Source organism: Camelus bactrianus, chromosome 4 (genome assembly GCF_048773025.1).
Source record: "Camelus bactrianus isolate YW-2024 breed Bactrian camel chromosome 4, ASM4877302v1, whole genome shotgun sequence".
NCBI classification, from domain to species: Eukaryota; Metazoa; Chordata; class Mammalia; order Artiodactyla; family Camelidae; genus Camelus; species Camelus bactrianus.
In genome coordinates this window covers 48,442,396-48,463,363 of record NC_133542.1, presented here as the reverse complement: position 1 = coordinate 48,463,363, position 20,968 = coordinate 48,442,396, and the positions used below count along the sequence as shown (strand labels likewise).

General features: G+C 44.7%; 1 protein-coding gene and 1 long non-coding RNA gene across 3 annotated transcripts in view; one reads left to right on the top strand and one right to left on the bottom strand.

Moving 5' to 3' along the window:
• Nucleotides 1–15,722, bottom strand: part of NANS (N-acetylneuraminate synthase) — a 17,747-nt gene extending 2,025 nt beyond the window's left edge. The window contains exons 1-6 of one of the 2 annotated variants that reach the window (XM_074361880.1): nt 15,481–15,709; nt 13,441–13,487; nt 10,608–10,823; nt 2,716–2,815; nt 1,746–1,900; nt 86–352 (exon numbers count right to left, since the gene is read on the bottom strand). In XM_074361880.1, the coding sequence (XP_074217981.1) occupies nt 86–352; nt 1,746–1,900; nt 2,716–2,815; nt 10,608–10,823; nt 13,441–13,487; nt 15,481–15,559 (864 nt within the window). In that variant the 5' untranslated portion in view covers nt 15,560–15,709. Of the gene's footprint in view, nt 1–85; nt 353–1,745; nt 1,901–2,715; nt 2,816–10,607; nt 10,824–13,440; nt 13,488–15,480 lie in introns of both variants that reach the window. The other variant, XM_010952922.3, reaches the window with a different exon arrangement.
• LOC123616275 (uncharacterized) lies at nt 15,677–20,968 on the top strand. The gene is made up of 3 exons (XR_012506440.1): nt 15,677–15,814; nt 18,140–18,302; nt 20,561–20,968. It is a non-coding gene; the product is annotated as an uncharacterized LOC123616275 (long non-coding RNA).

Genomic DNA, 20,968 nt, shown 5'->3' with positions numbered 1-20,968 from the left:
GGTAGGGCTGGTACTAACTACCTCTCAGGTAAGCCCACTGTGGCCCCTCCCCACGGTGGAGCCTGGCAGGATCAGGAGGACCCACCTTCTCATTGCAGGCCATCTCACAGGGCAGCAGCTGCTTGTTCGGGGAGCCAAGGGCCCTCTCCACGAGGCGCACGGACCGCACCAGCTCGGCCAGCTCTCCAGGCTCCAGCGAGGCCGAGTGGTCACTCCCTTTCCAGGTTTTGTCCAAAGTTATGTGACGCTCCAAGACTTTGGCCCCCAGAGCCACCGCGGCCACAGATATCGCTATGCCTGTTTCATGCCCAGAATACCCTATGGGAATGTCAGGAAAGAGCTTCTGATATTCCTTTAAAGTAGAAAAAGAGAAGAAAGAAGGTTGAATATTGTGGTGCTTTCCGCATACATCCAGAGTCACGAAGATCAGGGTTTGAGCCCAAGTTTAGCTGCTCACTATCCACACAGCTGCAGGAAGACGCTGAGGCTCTCTGAGCCTCTCCTTCCTGGGACAACTGTACCTGGTGGGAGCTGCCGTGAACACGTGGAAAGCACTCAGCACACTGTAAATGCTCAAAAGTAATGGCTACTGTTATCAAGAATGCATCTGAAGGACGTTTCACACTGTGCAAGCCACCAGGAATAATAACAGGACTATAACCAAATGCCTAAACTCGTCCAAAAAGCATCTGCCCCGTTTAAGCAGCCTGAGCTGCTGAAAGCAAGTGTGCTACATGCACAAGTACCATCATCAGTAAAGCACACAGCCCAATCCCAAGACAGTCCTTTGGTGAAAATGCTAAATAATTAACTGGTTGTCTGTAATTCACTGGATGCAACACAAGACATTCTAAGTCGAGTGAGTCTTGTCAGTGAGGTGACGAGGAAGCTTACGTATAGCAAACAGACCCAGATGGGAGTTAATAAAAGATTAGGATGGCTGAGCGGCAAAGGCCTCGAAAACCAGGCTTACGGGTGTGAGATGGACAAAGAAGTGCAGGGTGCTGGGTCAGAGGACTCACCCTGCTGTGATTCGGGTGGGCTGGGCCCAAGGGGCGGGCTGGCAGTTTAACTCTGACCGTGCCCTGCTCTCCAGAGAGAGGCCATGCGCACACCTTAGGGGGGACCGTGCTTCACAAAGGAAGAAAACTGAGGAAACTATCTGGCATCACATACACTAAATTGTTAATTACGGTAATCTCTGTGGGATGGGATTAGAGAGGATGTTCATTTGCTATGTTATGTATTTCAGGGCTGTTTGAGTTTTTAAAAAATCATGTTTTAAAAATAACATGATTTAGAGATGAGCTAGAAATGGAGAAAAGACTACTGAACTGAGAGGGACAGAAACTTTAGTTAAAAAGATAGCAGTGTCATTTCCAAAAAGGTTAATTTTTTTTTTTTACCCACAACTCACTTAGAAAGGATATATAAGCCAGCCATTCACAGAAGAGGAACCACTAATGGCGAAGACACACTGGTAAAGAAAATGTACATAGATAATTATGAAGACGCCACCTTAAGTTTTACAATGAGCAAAATTAAGATTGGCTTTAAGAAAATTTAATTTATGATCTTTAGAATGTATCTGCTTCTTTAACCTCAGAGCTGGTTCTAATTAGATTCTGTAACAGCAGGATTGTCAAAGGATGTTTAAGTTACAAAGCAAGGTTGTTTAGGATCTGGGCAGCATCTGCCCCACAGCAAATGGCCCGATCAGACAAACGGCCCTCCCTCGTGCTCACCGAGATGACGCGCAGGTTGACGTCCTCAGGCTGGAGTGGGTATGCACTGGTGCACTGGAGGAAGCAGAAGTTGGGGTTGAGGGGCTTCACAATCCGATAGACTTGCTTCATGGTGTCCATCGACTGCATCCCACTGGAGATCACCATGGGGCGGCCTGCGGGACCCAACACCAACACTGCCACCACTTTCTTTTTAGGGCTTCTAACTATCCCTTAAGCACACCCCTGCTCTTGGTCTCATTGTTCCACTGAACCCTACAAACAGCTCTCAAACACTGTGCCAGCCTTGCTGGGGGAACAGAGGTGAGCTTGGTGGGGTCCTGTCCTCAACTATAGGAAATGCAGACCCCTCACCCCCGCAACATCATCGTTTTGCAAAGTGAACCAAATTAAGAGGAACTCCACACTCTTCAGAGAAAAATGAACATCTCATTGGATTAAGAGGTTGCACAGTGTGGTAAGGTGAACACTGCCCCAGATGCAAGAGTGTGAGGCCCAGAGCTGCCACGTCTACGTTGTGTGGTCTCAGATGCCTCGTCTGTGAAGTAAGTAGAGAGCATCACAGTTATACGACCTGCTTCAGCCCCAGGGTTGTTACGAGGATCAAGTGAGACCACTCGTGTTGTAAGGCCACTTTACAAACTGTGACGTACAGAGGTTAGACATTGTAATATACCTACAGAATATTTCTCAAAGTCAGACCTTCCTCTAAGAAGCTTTATATAGACTGTCATATCCTCAATTTAGTATAGATATTCTTAGAAATTAAAAAAAATTTTAATTTAAAAATTTTTGTTAAAAAACTGTCTTATCCTCAATTACTTTCCTTTCAAGTCAGCAAATGAAAAAGTGGGAGAATATGCTGACTGGAAAACCTATCTTCAGGAGACTCCTTTGGTGGGTTGTTTATTAACAGAGCAAGAACAAGAGGGTCTGGACTCAGATTATATGACAAAAATGAAACACTCACCTTTTTTAGCCGTCTTTTCCAGATAAGGGAAATTGTTAGTATCCCCAGATCCAACTTTGAAAAATGGAACATTCAGTTCGTGCAGAAACTCAACTGCCATCTACAAAAATCAGAGGGGGAGCTCTTTTTCACCATTGTTCAAAATCACTGTCCTGAAGACAGGTGAGGAGCCACAAACAAACAGAAAAATCCCTTCTCTTGCCCAGCAAGAGGGACTCTCAACAACTTGAAAGCAGACACAGATTTGTTATCAGTCATTTCATTCAAATTCAAACACCCTTGCATTCATATCCAACCATCCGTCTGTCCAACAAACGTTGCATGCTGGCCCGCACTGGCCATGAGAATCTTGAAGTGAATGGGACCCCTGGCCAGACCTTCCTTCCCCAGGGGCCCAGGGAACAAACGAGAAGACCTAATCTTGACCCAGAAAAGCAGGCAGTGAGAAAGTGGAAGTTCCTCAAAGGTTTTACCCTTTCTTCAGGACCAAAGAGCCAGGAAAAGAAGCCATTTCAATCTTTGCCGAAAGTAGAAAAAAATGGAGCACTGGATGGCCCAGCTCTGACACACACTAATCCACAGCTGGCAGGGCCCATCAAACCCAAGCCCTTTCAGACCTCAAACCATGCTGCTCACAGGAAAAATGAACCTCAGTCACTTTTTTGGACACAACATCGTCTGAGGCTACCTCTCTAGGGCCTTTCACCATCCTTATCTGGGATTCATCAGTAACACTCAGGAAATTGGCAAAGGACCTCAGGATTTAAGAGTAAAATCTCAACTTGCTGTCAAATGACAAGACCCCCCAAATTACTTTTCATTGCTATTTTTAAAAACTGAAGTTGAAAACCAGAAGCAGGGCGAATCAATGTCTTGGAATGTTTCCAAATATCTAAGTTCATCTATCTTAAAATGCTGGCTGAGTCTCAAAAGTAAGTTTGGAAGACTTGGTTAGCTAGGTCAGTGCTTCTCACACTCTAATATGGGCCCAGGAACCTGTCAGGGATTTTGCTCAAGTGAAATGCAAATTCTGATTCTGTTGGTCTACAGTGGGACCTGAGAGTCTGCATTTCTTGTAAGTTCCCGGGGAATGCCACTGTTACTGCTCCAAGAATCATACCCTGAATAGCAAGGAGCGAGACTACCAGCATGAAAATCCAAAGGGCTTGGGGATGGTTAGGAGCAGTCTGAGAAGGTCATTCTGCCAGTAGGCTCTTTAAATCAAGCCACTGCTGCCCGAGCTTCTGTCCATCTTCCCAGCAGGTGATGAGCTACTCCAATCACTGGCCACACTCAGAGAATCACTGTCCTCATGTGTTAAGACTATAATAACATAGGTATTAGAGCTGTTTGGGAGAGACATTCAGAGTGGCTAACCAGCCAGTGAACAGTTCAAAGGCAGATGGCCCCTCAGTCCAAGAGACACCTTGGAGATGGCCCAAGCGCCACTCACCTCCAAGTGTGCTAAGACACTGTGCCTCCTCCCCTCTGCTTTACTTCTTCCTCATCTCTCCTTTCCTTTCCATAGTTTTCTATGTCACTCTCTCTACTGTTAACCAGCCCTAAGATGGAACTGAAAAGTATTCAGTTTTAATATATTTATTGAACAAAGCCTAACGTTCCCATCCTTCTTACTCTATCTGGCAGATGAAGAGAGTGTTTTCCATTTTAAGAGGGGAAACCCTATGCTAAGTTTTCATCTATATAATGGTCAACTTGTGAGAGCGTGGCTCATGATGAAAAAGTCCCCAAGAGCACAGAGATGGAGGAGCCCACTCAGGAGAGGTGCAGAGCGAACAGGAGCAAGGTGGGGGGCCATGTACAGAAAAAACACTTGCAAATGCTTACCTATGCTAGTTGTAAAATGTGCATGGAGCTCTACAATTTTCAAATGAGGAAAAGGACAAAATTTGTGCTGGAAGAGAACTGTGCACCTCATTTTGCAGCCCTCCTGAGGAGCCAGCCCCACCTAGTGGCCATTTAGAAAACTGCCATTTTGGGTTAATCTCTGCAAAGGGTGCCAACTTCAGCCATAATCCGGAAAAGGCTAGCCTTCCACCCTGTGGCCATATCGCCATGCCCAGGCCCCCTCAGGCTGGGTCAGCGTCAGTGGCCTCCTTCTCTCCGTGGACTCCTGGCTTCCTCTAGCCCTGCCCACCCTGCTGTTTGATCCCTTCCATCCAGGGGTACAATGCAGCCAGGCAGTCTTACAACTTCTCCCCCTTCCCACTCCACAGCAGAAAGGCTTTCTGAATCTGTCTGAAAGGAACCTGGCTGAGTATGACCCACCGCCCCCCAACCCCAGGCATCTAACTGGGTTAAACACACAGAAAAGGGTCCCACCAGCAAACTGGTTTGGGTGAAACACCGCACTGCCAGACTCCCTCCCAGAGGGTCCCAGTAAATACACCTGTCCAGCTATTTTACCCCAGTGCTTCCCACACTTATTCAACTCAGAATCCTTGTTTATTTGGGGGAGAGGCTTTGATTCTAAATTAATAAATTAATGATAATCAACAATGTGTGCCCACAGAACCCCCTCTCCACATTGTGTCCCATGAGAAATGTGGGGGTCCGCTGATCTAAGAGGTGCTTCCACTCCCCTCTGGATCTGTGGTGATAAGCTGGCAAGAACAGGGGTGCTGGAGGACTGCCCAGTCAGGGTGAGGAAACGATAAGGGGGACATAGAGCCCGCTGGCCCCGTCGGAATGCAGCACGAGCAGGCAGGGGTGGCAGAGGAAAGGACGTGGTAGAGGCAGGTGCAGGGAGGAAAGGGCAGCTCCGCTAGGATGGGTCCCTCAGGGCCACCGCTACTTCATGGCTCCCACTGGCTTTCTGAACAGAATTCTCCATTTAGACCAAAGGCACTGTGCTCATTTCAGCTGAGTTCCACGTGCCTCTGTGTAGCTTTTGACCAAGTGCCCTGGCAGTTTTCTTGGTCTTAATGAAGTTCCGCCATGCCTTAACCTTCCTCAGCACACAGAGAGGAGAAAATCGGCACTCAATAAATGCCTACTGTACATGAGGAAGTTAGGTGGGTAAATAAATACTCAGAGCTACTTGCCAGGTAAACACAGAACAAGGGACCAACCTGCCTCCAACAGCCGGGTAGACAGGACTTGCTGGTTCAGCCAAGGTGCCTGGCAGGAAAAGAAATTAACTCTTGCAAAGGCTCATAAGAATGCATTTCCCAATGAAATTAGAACATTTTCTAATACCATATACAAAAATAAACTCAAAATGGATTAGAGACTTAAATGTAAGACCAGACACTATAAAACTCCTAGGAGAAAACAGAACACTCTTGGACATAAATCACAGCAATATATTTTTTGAACCAGCTCCTGGAGTAATGGAAATAAAAGCAAAAATAAATGGGAGCTAATTAAACTTAAAAGCTTTTGCACAGCTAAGGATACCATCAACAAAATGAAAAGACAACCTACAGAATGGGAGAAAATATTTGCATATGATGCAACCAACAAGGGACTAATTTCTAAAATATACGAACAGCTCATACAGCTTGATATATTTAAAAAAAAAAAAAGCAACTCAATCAAAATATGGACAGAAGACCTAAATGGACATCTCTCCAAAGAAGATATCCAGATGGCCAAGAAGCACATGAAGAGGTTCTCAGCATCACAAATTGTTAGAGAAATATAAATCAAAACTACGATGAGATATCACCTCACAGCAGTCAGAATGGCCAAGATCAAAAAGTCTACAAATGATAAATGCTGGAGAGGTTGTAGAGAAAAAGGAATCCTCCAACTCTGTTGGTGGGAATGTAAATTAGTGTAGCCACTATGGAGGATAGTATGGAGGTTCCTTAAAAAACTAAAAACAGCCTTACCATATGATCCAGCAATCCCACTCCTGGGCATATACCCAGAGAAAAATATAATCCAAAAGATACATGCATCCCAATGTTCATAGCAGCACTATTTTCAATAGCCAAGATATGGTAACAACCCAAAGGCCCATCAATAGGTGACTAGATAAGTAAGATGTGGTCTATATACACAAGGGAATACTACTCAGCCATAAAAAGGAATGAAGCAATACCATTTGCAGCAATATGGATGGACATGGAGATTGTCACTCTAAGTGAAGTAAGGCAGAAAGAAAAAGAAAAATGCTGTATGATATTGCTTATATGTGGAATCTGAAAAAAGACAAACGAACTTATCTACAAAACAGAAACAGACTCACAGACATAGAGAAAAAACTTATGGTTACCAGGGGGTAAAAAGGGTGGGAAGGGATAAATTGGGAATTTGAAAACTGCACCTCTTGTGGAGTGATGGAAATGTTAGCTATCTTGATTGTGGTAGTGGTTTCATGGGTGTATATACATCTATCAAAATTCATCAAATTGTACATTTGAAATATGTGTAGTTTACTGTATAGGACCATACCACAATAAAGGTGTTAAAAAAAAATAATGCATTTCCCCTCACTACCTGCACCCAGGTCAGTCAGGAGAGCAGCTGGGAACCAACGGCATTCCTAGGACAAAGGAGCCTCCTCGCCCAGTGAGTGTGAAGCAGAGAAAAGAAAGGGTCCTAAGTAGCAGAACAGTTGTCATTCAGTGGAGGCAGATCTTGAGCCCCACAGGCTTGTCTCACTGGAGCCTCCCTGCAGCCTGTGAGTGGGCATCTTGATCACCTCACTTTTGCAGATGGGGCATCTGTGGCTCAAAGAGGTTACATGATGAGCCCAAGCCCACAGAAGAAGTGTCAGTATCGGCACCTGAACTGAGCACGGCTGCAGAGCACACGTTCTACACACCAAACAGAAGCGCTTCCTGGGAACCAAAAGGGAACCTGCCGAAAGGCAGCTCCCGGCTACCAACACCCGGGCTCCTCTCCTTCTCCCAACTGCTCCTAATTCCCACCTCGAAGCCACCTGGGAGTGAACGACCTAAAGATGTGACTTCCTGAGCAGCCCCACAGATGTAAGGTGTCCTCTGCTTCAGAGTCCACGCCCGGGAGCTCAGGTGCCTGAAAACACGGACTGAACAGAAAAGCCCTCATTCCAGGTCTAAGTCACCTTTAGTGATGCCGTTTCTGGTTCTAGGTTGACTTGGGACAACAGAGCTGGGAGATACTTTGGACAGCAGCTTGTTCACACACCAAAGGAAATGGGGGCCGAGAGCAGGGAAGGGACTCACCAAGCTCACACTGAGATGAATTTAGAGCAAAGCAGGGCAAGGACCCGGATGTCCTGACCCTCAGCCCAGCCTAAACTGTGACTAATGTTGCTGGGTGCCTGCTATGTGCCTCGCTTCACACGAATGATCACATTTAATCCTCACAATGACTCAAGATGACAGGGGTTCAGCTAAAGACACAGAAGCACAAGGAAAGTAAATAACCCTCACCTGGACTCACTAGGAATGACAGACAAACCATATTCAAACTCAAATGGGACATCCGTATCTGTATATACATGCATGACTGGGACATTATGTTGTGTATCAGAAACTGACACATTGTAACTGACTATACTTCAATTTAAAAAAAAATCAATTTAAAAATAAAAAGGGACCCCAGAGTCCATGCACGCAGCCACCAGCCCATCCAGCCAGGGTCCACACTAGAGAGCAAGCTGCACACCACACTCAGGGCAGTGAGCCGCTTAGCCCTGATCACTGAGGACGCCACAGAGCTTCTGTTTATGCAGCTTCTACTAGTCATATTTACTGAGCTAAAATCTTTTAAAAACTGAGGAATTTTTTTTTTTAGATTTTAAACTTTTTATTTTGAGATTATAGCACAGAACTTGGCAAAACATAAATACTCATGAAATGTTAAAGATTCTTACTCTTAGTCGCTTAGCTAGTTAATAGCAAAACCAGAAACAACACCCAAGTCTCTCGGATCCTCCGAAAGCCCACGTTCTTTCCTGCCTAACCTTTACTGATTTGCAGATCCTTTAAGGAGCTGATAAAAGCCACTAACCTTCCCTTTTATTTGGCTCATCCAGTTCTTTATTCATTCAACCAATCTCTTCCGAGCACCTATGACATACCAGGCACTGGGGACACTGTGGGGCTAACAGGCTGGCAGGAAGGAGCATGGTTCACAGCAATTGCAGAAGTAAAGTGCACTGGGAGAACACGACAGAAGGAGGAGCCTGAACCAAGCAGGAGCACAGGAAAAATTTCCTGAAGAGTTCTTACTCAAGTTGCGACTACGAAAATACCCAGCAATGACTTTAGGGAGACTTTCCTAAAAAGTCTGTCCCCTCCACCCCGAGGCAGCTCTTGGGGCCAAAGACTCTCCAGCCACCAACATCGAGGGTGGTGAAGAGCTAGGGTGGAAGCCCTAAGGCTCTGCTGAGCTCTGGGACGCCAGACACATCTGGACTGACGCCCAGGCGGCCGCTGAGGGACCACAGAGAGCACACTGCCCCCAAGATCCAATTCCCAGCTGTGCGACATTGTACAAACTTCTTGGCCCCTCTGAGCCTCCATTTGTTCATCTGTAAAATGGGGCATAGTAGGGATAAAATATACTACTGTAGGTGAAGATGCTTTCTAAACTATAACATAATTCAGAAGTAGGAAACTAAGATGATTAAATGTACAACTAGGTTTGAAGAATGTCAAGAATGTCATACTGTCAGTTAAAGAAGGAATTTGCACTTGTCAAGTTTCCCAGACACCAAGGTTCTCTGCTTCTCCTCTTTTTTTAAAACTACCATTGGCTTAGGCTAGACTTATGTTTCTTTTGGCTCAATTTACAGACAACTCATAGGGTTGGAACAGCAACACAAAAGGTCAGAGGCCTGAGAAGGAAGTAGGGTCACTTAAAATATTCTGGCTGTTTTAAAGAATCCCAAGTGTTTTAAGAGCCATAAAAATGTTCTTAGGTTTCATCTAATGATCGTGTCTGCAGAGTTATCCTAGGGAAACAACTCAAAACACACAAAGATGTTTATCTCATCATTATTTATAAGCACAAAAAAACTGAAAGTAACCTGCATGTTCAAACATAAAGAAACAGTTACATACATTATAAATCCCCCAAAAGAAATATTACACTGCCATTAAAAACTTTCAGCACAAGATATTTTCATAACCATTATTACATGACTCAATAAAGTTGGGGGGAAGAAATCAAGATATATGTAAAAGCTGTGATATAATGTTAACTGGGAAAAGCATGCACGGAACTAAATACTCACAATTATAACAACCAGGCAATAAAATATGCATATAAAACAACTTCAAGAGAAAATACATGAAAAGAGCTCTCTATAGGGATTATGGGTCAGTTCCCCCCCTTTTTTCTGTCTTCTGAACTTTCTGTGATATTATGTTATTTTTATAATTAAAATTGTTTTATACTCAAAAAAAGAACACATGAAGGAATCTTGAGGCAGGTCACAGAGCAGATGGAACCTGAGACCTGGCACCAGTGGGACTCTTCCAGGATGTCAGCAAGGCCATCCTGCATGCCGCTCCCTTCTGGATGATGCAACGCCACCTAACCCAAAACAGCCAAGGCCACGCAGCAAAGGGAGGACTCTGGTCAGAACTGCGGTTTCCTGACTCAGAATCCAGGCCACTTTCCACTGGGAGAAAACTGGCCTTGTAGTGGGGGGGTCTCCCACAGGCTGGAGGGACTCTGGTGTTCTACTGTGGCTACCCCCTGCTCCCAGAGACAGCCTGCCCTGACAACTACGTTCTCTTCACCCCAGATCTCACTGAGCCAGGTGGATGTTTATCTACTTAATGCTATGGGGAACTCTAGGTCCGGAAAGCACAGAAAGGTCTAAAGTGAGCAAGGGCTGGAGCTGGCTCTAAGCCAAAAGCCACCAGGCCACTTGCTGTCCCCTGGGCCAGCTAAAATGGTGAATGACAGAGCGGCAGAGGGCTCACCTCATCCATGCCAGAGGCAGTGAAGAAGATGCCAACCTCCTCGGCATACTTCTGCAGCTCCCTGTACTGGGCGTGGCTGAATTCCAGGTGGCGTTTGTGCTCCCCGTACGTCTTCCCCCAGGAGTGCTTCGAAGTATACGGCCTCTCCAAGGCTTTCCGATTAAACTTGTATTCCAGCTCACTCTTCTGGAACTTGGCACAATCAGCCCCACACTCCTGCAACATACGTCAGGGGTCCTTTCAATGACCGGCCACGGATTCTCAGAGAGGAGAGAAGTTTGGGGGCAACTGACATTAAACTGTTATCTTTAGAAACTACATCAATTGACAGAGGCATTAAGAACGCCCCACAACGAGAAACAGGAGAAGCGAGGAAGTCTCAAAGGAAGAACAGGCTGGAGATGGGGGTTCCCCTCTATTTTTCCCTCTTAAAATGTAGAAAGAAGGTGAGGGGAGGATTTGTTTTGTACGATAATATTAAAAGTAATGAATCAAACAGTTAAAGAAGAAGTTCTGTAACTCAGCACAGGACAATGAGCACCAGATTAGAATTTAGGAAAAAAAGTCAGAATCTGGCTTAACTTTGACCCTAACTCTTGGATAAATCCCTTCCTGTCTCGGGGCTCTGTGTCTCCAGCTACACAAACAGCCATTGGGGGCTGGCTCCAGGACCTGTAACTGTTCTGAGGAGCCCCTTAAGGGGGTGGGAAGCAAAGGAACAACTCAGCTTTTATCTGTTCTGCACTTAGGCTTTTCTGCATGGCATCTTGTTTGAACAAGAGGTCCTGGGGCAAAAAGCAGACAAATAAAACTTAGAAATGACCCAGCCTTACTGAAGAGAAGGTATAATACAAGAGCTGGGTTGTCTGTGAAAGCTATAATTTTATTGCCAGCCAGCCTCCAATCTCTCAAAATTGTTTTTAAAAGCCACTCAAGAGAAGGATTAAAGAAAACCCTCCAAAGTCTCAGCTCACTGACATTTCTGTAAACACAGAGGTCCTCATGCTGTTGAAAACCTCTCCTCCAGAAATGTCTGTGCTGGTCAGAACTTGATGCTGGAAAGAAGCTCAAAGAACATGAGAACTGAAAGTGATGTTGTGCAGAGTCCTTATTGTCTAGATGAAGATCCCAAGGCCTAGAGTGACCTGACCAAAGCTGCACGGTGAGTCTGGCAGAGTGGCCAGAGGGCTTCCCAGAGTGCTGCTTCCCTCCCTGTGGTCTCACCTCTATCTCAAAAAGTAGACTTACCCTCAAGCAGTGAAAAAGCTTATCTACACCTAGGCAAACCTTCCCTTTACAGGAAGTAGTAAAGTGAAGTCAAGTAAAAGCAGAAACTTAATGATAAGAAATCAGATAAAGTTCTACCACATTCCACCTGACAGCAGTTGTATGGGAGGACGGATGGCAGGACAGCAGGTTCCTCCTTTCCCATTCTCAGCTTCTTCCCTAAATATGAGTGATTTATCTGCTTAATGCTATGGTCAACTCTGTAGCATTAGGTTCAGAAAACTCAACCACTGTCCCTGTTTTACTATTAAAAATGCTGATGGTTTCTTTGTTCAAGGTTTTATTGAGTCTCTCCTGGCAGAAAGCAAGCTGCAGAAGCCCAGAACCAGACAAGGTATGATACTCCCTTTGCATCAAAAATTGAAAGTTAAAAGTATATCCAATCAGCAAATCTCTAATTATAATACATTTATATTCCATATATGTCATATTATAATATTTTGTTATAATAAAATTTTTATTTTATTAAAATACTGTGTGAACAAGAAAAGAACAAAGAATGTTGCTCATCATCCAGTTACACAAAGGGTTAAGCACAACCCACCACGGTCTCCACAGACGACAGGTCTCCACAGACAGACAGCGCACCCTGAGGCGAATTCAGGATGGAAAAAACAGGACTATGAGGCTTTCTGTGCTTTGGGTAAACAGGCTGGTAGTTAAGATGCATATCCCAGGAAGAATTCCAATGACCCCAGATTCTTGCATTTTCCCACACATAGAACTAAGTCCTAAAATCATTAACTAAGACATGTGTTCCTCCTGACTAGCAGCAACCTTCTACTGATATGTGAACCCTTCACCAAAATCACATATATACTGACCTCCCTGCTTATCTCTTCAGAACAGCTTCTCAGAGCTGTCTGAGAGGCTGTCTCCCAGGCTACAGGCCTCAGTAAGACACTGAATAAACTCAGCTCAAAGCTCTCACATGCATTTTTGGGTTTCAAGTTAACAGAACTCAAATTTTTTTTAACAGAACTCAGTTTTTAATACTTAAGCAGATTTGGTGTATGAACAAGCTAGCTTGTACATAACACACTCTGAGTAAATAAACTTGGAAATGTGATTCCATTTGGCAAAAAAAAAAAAAAAAAATCCTAAAATATAAGGATTTCAAAAGATTCCATTGCTTTAAATTTAAAAACAGAAATACATACATACTGTAAAACGAGTGAAATTGAAGCCTAGAGAGGAAAAGCTCAAGACTATATCAGCTAGTAAATGATGCCATGACTCTAGTCCAGGGCTCTTTCCACTGTAACACAGCCTCAACCTCTTCATTCTCCTTCCGGGAGAACTATCCTCCACAGAAAGAAAAAAAAAACAACTATAACTTTGTTTCTATGTCTTCAATATCTCTAGGAACTTTTGTAACTTCACGATTCAGAGGTCACACCTCTAAAAAAAAAGTTGTTCCCTAAATTAAGAGCAGGAATTTCCCCCTACAAACAATGTTACAGTACAAAGGCTGGAGCCTATAGCTAGGAGCAAAGCTCTGAAATCAATGAATTACTGGCTGTGTGCCCTTGGGCAAGTCACTTACCTTCTCTGAGACTTTAAAATGAAACCAGCAGTATCTTCTCCATTGGGCTGTTGCAGGAATTAAGTGAGATGGTGCATTTAAAGCACTTAGTAAGCACTCAAAAAAAAGTTAGCAATTGTTCCTCATTAATAGTACTTCTTATTTTTTAGATTCCATATATAAGTGATAACATAGAGTATTTGTCTTTCTCTGACTTATTTCACTAAACATAATATCCTCTAGATCCATCCACGTTGTGGCAAATGGCAGAATTCCATTCTTTTTTATGGCTGAGTAATATTCCATTGTGTATATATACACCAATCTTCTTTATCCTTTCATCTGTTGATGGACACTTAGGCTGCAAACAGACTCACAGATACAGAGAACAAACTAGTGGTTACCTCTGGGGAGAGGGAAGTAGGAAGGGGCAATGTAGGAGTAGAGGATTAAGAGATAAAAACTACGATGCATAAGATAAGCAACAAGGATATATTGTATGGCACAGGGAAATATAGCCATTATTTCATAATAACTTTAAATGGAGTATAACTTATAAAAATACTGAATCACTATGTGGTATACCTGAAACTTATATATTATTGTAAAACAACTATACTTCAATGAAAAATAAATAATAATAAAAAATAAAAGTTTCTTTATGTTAAAAAAAAAAAAGTATCTTTATGATTCAGTAGGCTTCCATAAAAGGAAAGTTAATTTTGAAAGAGTAAGGAAAAACCTAGTCATGAATGACTGGGTGAACAGCACTGACTGAAGGGAAAGTAAAGGAAAAAGATGGAGCGAGCTACCTCTAAGCCAAGGAATCACAGTGCAGATCTTATGCTGGGGGCTGGAGTCACAATGAAGAACATGATAGGCACCCCCTTCAGGGAGCTCACAGTCTAACAGAAAGAGAAGTTCAAACAGATGTGACAATGCAACTGGATGGGAACAATTATTGGAGCCCAGCTTTGCAGGAAGGGGTTGGAGAAAGCAACCAAGAGAAGAGAGAAAATGAACGTTCATTAACGTCATATCACTAACAGCTACATTTACTGAGTCCTCTGTGCCAAGCACTGTGCTAAGAGCTTTACACAAGTTATCTCATTTGATCCTCACACCTCTATGAGGTAAGTACAAGGAATGGCAGATGAGAGAGACCACAGCAACTTTCAGGAACTTACTGGAAGTAATTCACTGTCACTGGAAGATGTCAGAGAGGAAAAATAATGGGCAGGAAGAGGCCAGGTCATTAAGGTCTTGAAGGCTCTGTTAAAGGGTTTCAACTCTACCTGCTGGCAGTAGAAGCTACTTGAAGGTGTCAAGCCGGGGTATGACCTGATCAAATCTGTTTTAGAAAGATAATTCTAAAAGAATAAAATAATGCCATCTGCAGCAACAGGGATGGACCTGGAGATTGTCATACTAATAAGTAAAGTAAGTCAGAAAGAGAAAGACAAATGCCATATGATATCATTTATGTGGAATCTAAAATATGATACAAACGAAACAGAAACATAGTCCTAGACATAGAAAACAAACATGGTTACCAAGGGGAAACGGGGTGGGAAGGGATAAATTAGGAGTTTGAGATTTGCAGATACTAACTACTATATAGAAAATAGATAAACAGCAAGTTTCTACTGTATAGCACAGGGAACTACATTCAATATCTTGTAGTAACCTATAACGAAAAAGAATATGAAAAGGAATACATACATAATATGCATGACTGAAACATTATGCTGTGCACCAGACACAACACTGTAAACCTACTATGCTTCAATTAAAAAAAAAAAAAAAGATCATTCTGCTACCAGAAGAGGACGAAAGAAGTCGGGTTAGGGCGCAGCTGTAGTAATGCAAACAAATCAGGAGGGTGGCGGAGGATGAAGAAGCGAATTCCAAATATTTGGAAAAGGACCTGGCGAGCTGGACGCCAGGCCGGATGCAGGGCACGGAGAAGCGGACGGTCCCGGCCTCCGCAGCCCCGCCCCTCCCCTGGCTGGTCTTCCCAGGCCCCGCCCGGCGCCCGGGTCCTCTAGACTCTCCCTTCACCTTGGCGGTGCGGATCATGCGCTTGGCCACGTCGAGGTCGCCCTGGTGGTTCTGGCCGATCTCCGCAATGATGAAGCATGGGTGCTGCCCGCCCACCCAGCGCCCGGGACACAGCTCCAGCTCCAGCGGCATGGCAGCGCCTCGCGCTCCGGCGCAGCAACACCCTCCACGGCCCCGCAGCCGTTGCTTCGGGTCAGTTCTGTCGGCAGCCCAGCTAGACGCACACGCCGGCCCTGCCACGTCAGCCGTGGCTGCCGCGCTGCCAATCCCCGGGCGCCGCCTCGCTCCCGACAGCCAATCGGGTCAGGGGGCGGGGCCACACTCCAGGCGAGAGGTGAGGCGGGAAGAGGAATCCCAGCGCCCTTCTCGGGAGCTGAGTGTGTAGCTCATATCCTGGACGCCTGACCCCTGGCGGTCGCGGGGTCCCCACATTCCCCGAAGGAGTATGGTGGCGGCTTTGGGAGTGGGGAGAGTGCGCCCGACGGTGTAATGGAAAAAACGGATTCTGGAGTTAGCATTACAGAGCTGGTTCCAGCCCAGTCCCTGCCGCTAACCAGCTCTTGGTCATGAATACCTTAGTCTTTCTAAGAAAAAATTTCCTTTTTCTCTGAAATGGGGAAATTATATAGAGCCCATCTCCTAAGGTTCATGAGATGATGTATAGAACACCCTGACCACAGTACTTGGCCTGTAGTAAGCTTTCAACGCCGGTCCTATTATATAAGAGGAAACAAGTTCAGAAAGTTCCACTGCCTTATCCAAAGCCAACCAGAAAGCCGAAGCGGAGCTGGGACTAGGACCCTAGACTGCCTCTCAGCCTAGGGCTCTTGCAATACATTAATTATACTGGGTTGCAGGCGCAGTTGAGAAATAAGAACCAGTTTGAAGGAAAAAAACTCTTGATTCCCAGCTTGACTTAGCATAACTAATGAGCTAAGTAACAATAATAACAGAAAGGAGAAGAGGAGGCACTCCTGGATGGAAGGGGAGAAGAGTAGGTTTAGGATCCGAAGGTATAAATATGCAGGTGAAACTGCCCACCAGGCAGGAGGAAGGCAGGTCTGAAGCTCAGAGTAGAGGTCTAGGCTGGGGAGAGAAATCTGGGAGCCATTCTGAGTAAGGAAAAGACTGAGGATAGGTTAGACTCCCAAAGGAGAGGGTCTGCAGAGGAATAAGCAGTGTGGAGGAGTGAGCTGCCCTGGAAGGACAGAGAACCAGGGTGTGTCCCAAAGAGGAGAGACCCACAAAGTCAAAGGCCCAGAGCAGTGCAGGAGAATGAGGAGCAAGAACTTGGGGGGCGTGTGGGGCAGGGGGGAGCCACTGGAGAAGCCGATTTTGTGGTCGAGGGAAGATGAGGTAACAGGAAGCAAAAATCGAGCTTTTCTTGGAAAAATTGAGTTGTTAAAAGGAGAGGGAAAATGGACCCTGGGCTAGAGCAAGGTGGGTCCCAAAGTTGAGGGGCTCTGAAGAAGTGCGTATTTGGAGGCCAGGAGGAAGCAGCCAAAGGGAAAAGGAGTTTGTAGTGGGGTTCATTCATCTGCATTATGCTGAGTGTGCTAGACAAGATGCCACCTGCTTTATGTTTCTCAAGTTTAAATGGCCTTTCACACCTGGGTGAGGCTGAGCAACGGATCCTGATTCTAAAGAAAATTAAAGTAACTCAGTCACCTTGGGCTAAAGAAAACCATTATAGCTTTGCATAATTTGGAAATGAGTGGAAACCACACTTAAAGAAAAAAAAAGGAGAAATCATGTTTAAAAATAGATCATCCCACCAAAGCAAGTTAGGCTGATGTTATTCGTGGTTAAATAAGGACTTTCAATAAAATATAGTAGTGGCTTGCCTTACTATAGTAAGGAGGAAAGGACACAATCCTTATTCCACTCTTATTCCTGTTTTTAAAGCCAGTTTCCAGTGCTTTCTGTTGCTTTTTCTGCTTGGATAATGAAACAGTGTTCAATCTGTCCAGATGGATGAGGACATGTGGGAAGGTCTTTAAAAACAAATTAAAACCAATGATGGACTTTTTTCCACTACTGGCAGGAGAGTGCAAGGAAGAACTTAGTTTTGGAGAAACTAGGGTACCCAGAGTGCTGGGTCATGCAGATCAAGGTAGAGGATTGGACCCAGTTCCCAGAACTGAGACCCTGGGGCTGGGGACCCCAGTGGTCAGTCTGACTATGCTAAACCCCTTCTAAATTTGATTCCTGCAAAGCCTTCTCCAATTTAGGACTCCTGTTTAACTTTTTGCCACTCTGTGATCTAGTTACGCTGAACTATTTTGAGTTCCCCTAAAGGATCATGTTCTCCATCCTCTAGGCCTTGGCACAGGCTGTTTCCCGAGCCTGCACAGTCCCTGCTCCTCTCCAGCCACCATACTGAGCCCTGCCTTCTGCAGGCTCTTCAGTGTAGAAGTCACTTTCTCTCACAAAGCCCGTGGTGAACAAGACAGACCAGGCCTCTGTATTGTAACTGTGTCCTACAGGGCCAAGAGCTCCTTGAGAGCAGGGCCTGAACTGTTTCCTACTATGTCCCCAGCACCAAGCACAGGACTTCTAAACACTTACTAGGTGCCAATAAATATTTTCTGAATGGTCAGAAAAGGAAAGATGACGGCGAAGACTGAGGAATAACTGACTTCACATGTTTATCCCTCAGGCCACATTTAGCCTCCTGAGTGAACATGACTGTCCCTGAAGTCAGCTTTCTGGAAAAGTTCCTCTGAAGAAGAAATGAAGTATTCATCTACCCAAGCTGCCCAGTCCCAGCTGCCGAGGACCTGCCCTGGTGTCAAGTGGCCAAAGAATCCGCTTCTTCCAAGGTGCTCAGTTGTTCCATTTATAGGCACCCGTCCTGGTCACAGCCTGACCCACACCCACTTCCTGCTTCCTCATCCCTGTAACATGAACATCATTTTTATACTGTCCGTGGGAAAACAAGCCCACCATCACACCTTGGGCTGGTGTGGGAGGTGAAAGGCAACTCGTACTGTCTCTGTGGAAGGCTTCTGACCTGTGATGAGGTCCAAAAAAAAATTTTTTTTTAGAAAGTTGAACACACCTTACCTGCCTCCATTTTCCAAATGCTACCTCACTCACCCATCTAACAAATAATTCCTGAGTGTCTGCTACATGCCAGGCACCATGCCAGGCACCAGGAATAGAATGGGGAATGAAGAACATGGTCCTTTCCCTGTAAACTCCATTTTACAGTAAGTGTAGTTTATAAACTATATTCACATATTGATATAAAATCATGAATTATAATAATGGCAAGTAAGAAAACAAACTGAGTGCTGTGTGTGACAAACAAGGGGACCTTCTTTAGACGGGTGCTCAGGAAGAGTCTTTCTAAAGAGAGGACACTGAAGCTGGGACCCCCCCACCCCAAATTCCTTCCAATGATAATAATCTCTTCCCATGCTGGGCCCCGACAGGATGCTGAAACAGTGGAATGTCCTGAAAAAAGCACAGGGTTTGGAATAAGTCAGGCCTGGGTTTCACTCCCAGCTGTGTCCCTTCCTGCTAAATAACTTCTCAATTTCCCACCAAATGGGGACAACCACCACCAGAGGGCAGTAGTGAGGACCGCATGAGACGAGGCGTGGGAGACCCCTTAACCGCCCAGAACTGCCTGCCCAGGTTCTTTCCCTTCCCAGACACTTAAGGAGAAAGGAGTCTCATTTCTGAGCCCTTGCTCCCTGGCCTGCTTCCACTGCCTGTGGCCTGGGGGGACCTTCCCTGTCCTCATGCCTCATCTCGATAGTCTGTATCTGTCACCAGCCTTATCTCCTCCTCACCCCACACCCCAGTTAAGACAATAGGTCTATGATGTCTCTCCTTCCTCCTCTCACTCTTAACTTCCAAGGGTCTCCAAAGCTTTAAGAACTTTCATTTTCTTCTTCATATTGTCCTTGGGAATAGCATCCATTCACAGGGTTTCAAGGTCTGTGTCCTTGGTGGTGACTCTCAGATATTCATCACCAACACAGTCTGACTGCTCTCCTGGTTGCCTGCTTAGCTCACTAGCATCTCTAAAAACAACCCCAGTACACCAGAACCGCTCCCCCCATCAACCTAGTCTCAACCATGTGATACTGCCAACCCGAGGCCAACCAGATTGATCCAGACATGTGTCAAAGGATAATATTCTGACCAATAAGCACATGAAAAGATGCTCAACATCATTAACCATCAGGAAAATGCAAATCAAAGCCACAGTGAGATCCCACCAAATACTCACTAGGATGTCTAGAATCTGAAGGACATAAAAACAAGGGTATGGAGAGATGGAACCCTCATACAGTGCTGATGGGATATAAAATGGTACAGCCGCTTTGAGACACAGCCTGGCAGTTCTTCAAAAGGCTAAACATAGCATTACCATGTGACCCAGCAATTCCACTCCTAGATACATTCCCAAGAGAAATAAAGTGTCCACACAAAAATTTGTGCACAAATATTCATAATAATATTATTTATAATAGCCAAAAAGTGGAAACCACCTGAATGTCCATCAACTGATCAATGGATAAAATAGAATAATAGCTACCCAGTGAAATATTACTTGGTAATAAAAAGGAATGAACCACTGATTCATGCTACAACATGGATGAGCCTGACATTGGAACCTTGTCACAGGAATTTTCAATAGTTGAAGCTTTCAAGAGTATTCAACTGAGATAAATTGTGGAGAAGAGAGGTTGGGGGCTAGGGGAGCCATGATAGATTATGTCAATTATTTGCAAGACTCCATTTAAAAAGCTAAATTAGATTTTTTCCCCCTCTGCAGCTCTGTGGGGCAAAATTAGAGCCAAGAGTGTTACAAGAAATTGGGTAAATAAGAGCTTTTGAAGAAGACTGCTTATCAAATTAACAACACCCATGATAATAAAAAATAAAGCTGCCTTACTATTCTAGAGATAAATAACTTTGTTTTTCAAAGGTGGAAAATACATTGCCTTATAAAGAGTGAGCTCCCCATCCCTGAGGTATCCAACAAAAGTCAGACAGGCATGTTGCTGAGGGGTTTCCAGCATCAGCAGATGGATTCGACTACATGAGATCTGGTTTCTTGCAGCCTGGGGAGCCCGGATTTCTCTGCATTTTGGAAGTTTCCATCGGTGTCTGAAGATACGACTTTCTTATCTCCAGATTGGTGGGTTCTGATTTTGGGACTCTAGATTCCCTTGAATTGATTTGTCTCACCTACTGCCATTTTAGCCCTCTGCTCATCAAAATAAAATAATTTTTCCCAGTTCCAAGTTCAAAGGGGGATGATATAATTAATGTGAATTAATATAGTTTGAAACAGCAATATAGTATGGGGTAATTGAAGTGAGATCACAAAATGGGAGATGGCAAATCAGGGTCTGACTCTCCTCTCCAAACCTGAGTCCCCAGGTCCCCTTTTTAATCACATTGCTTATATGTCCAAATACACAACTGTGGGGGCTTATAAGCACCTGACTGCCATTCTCTGCCCAGA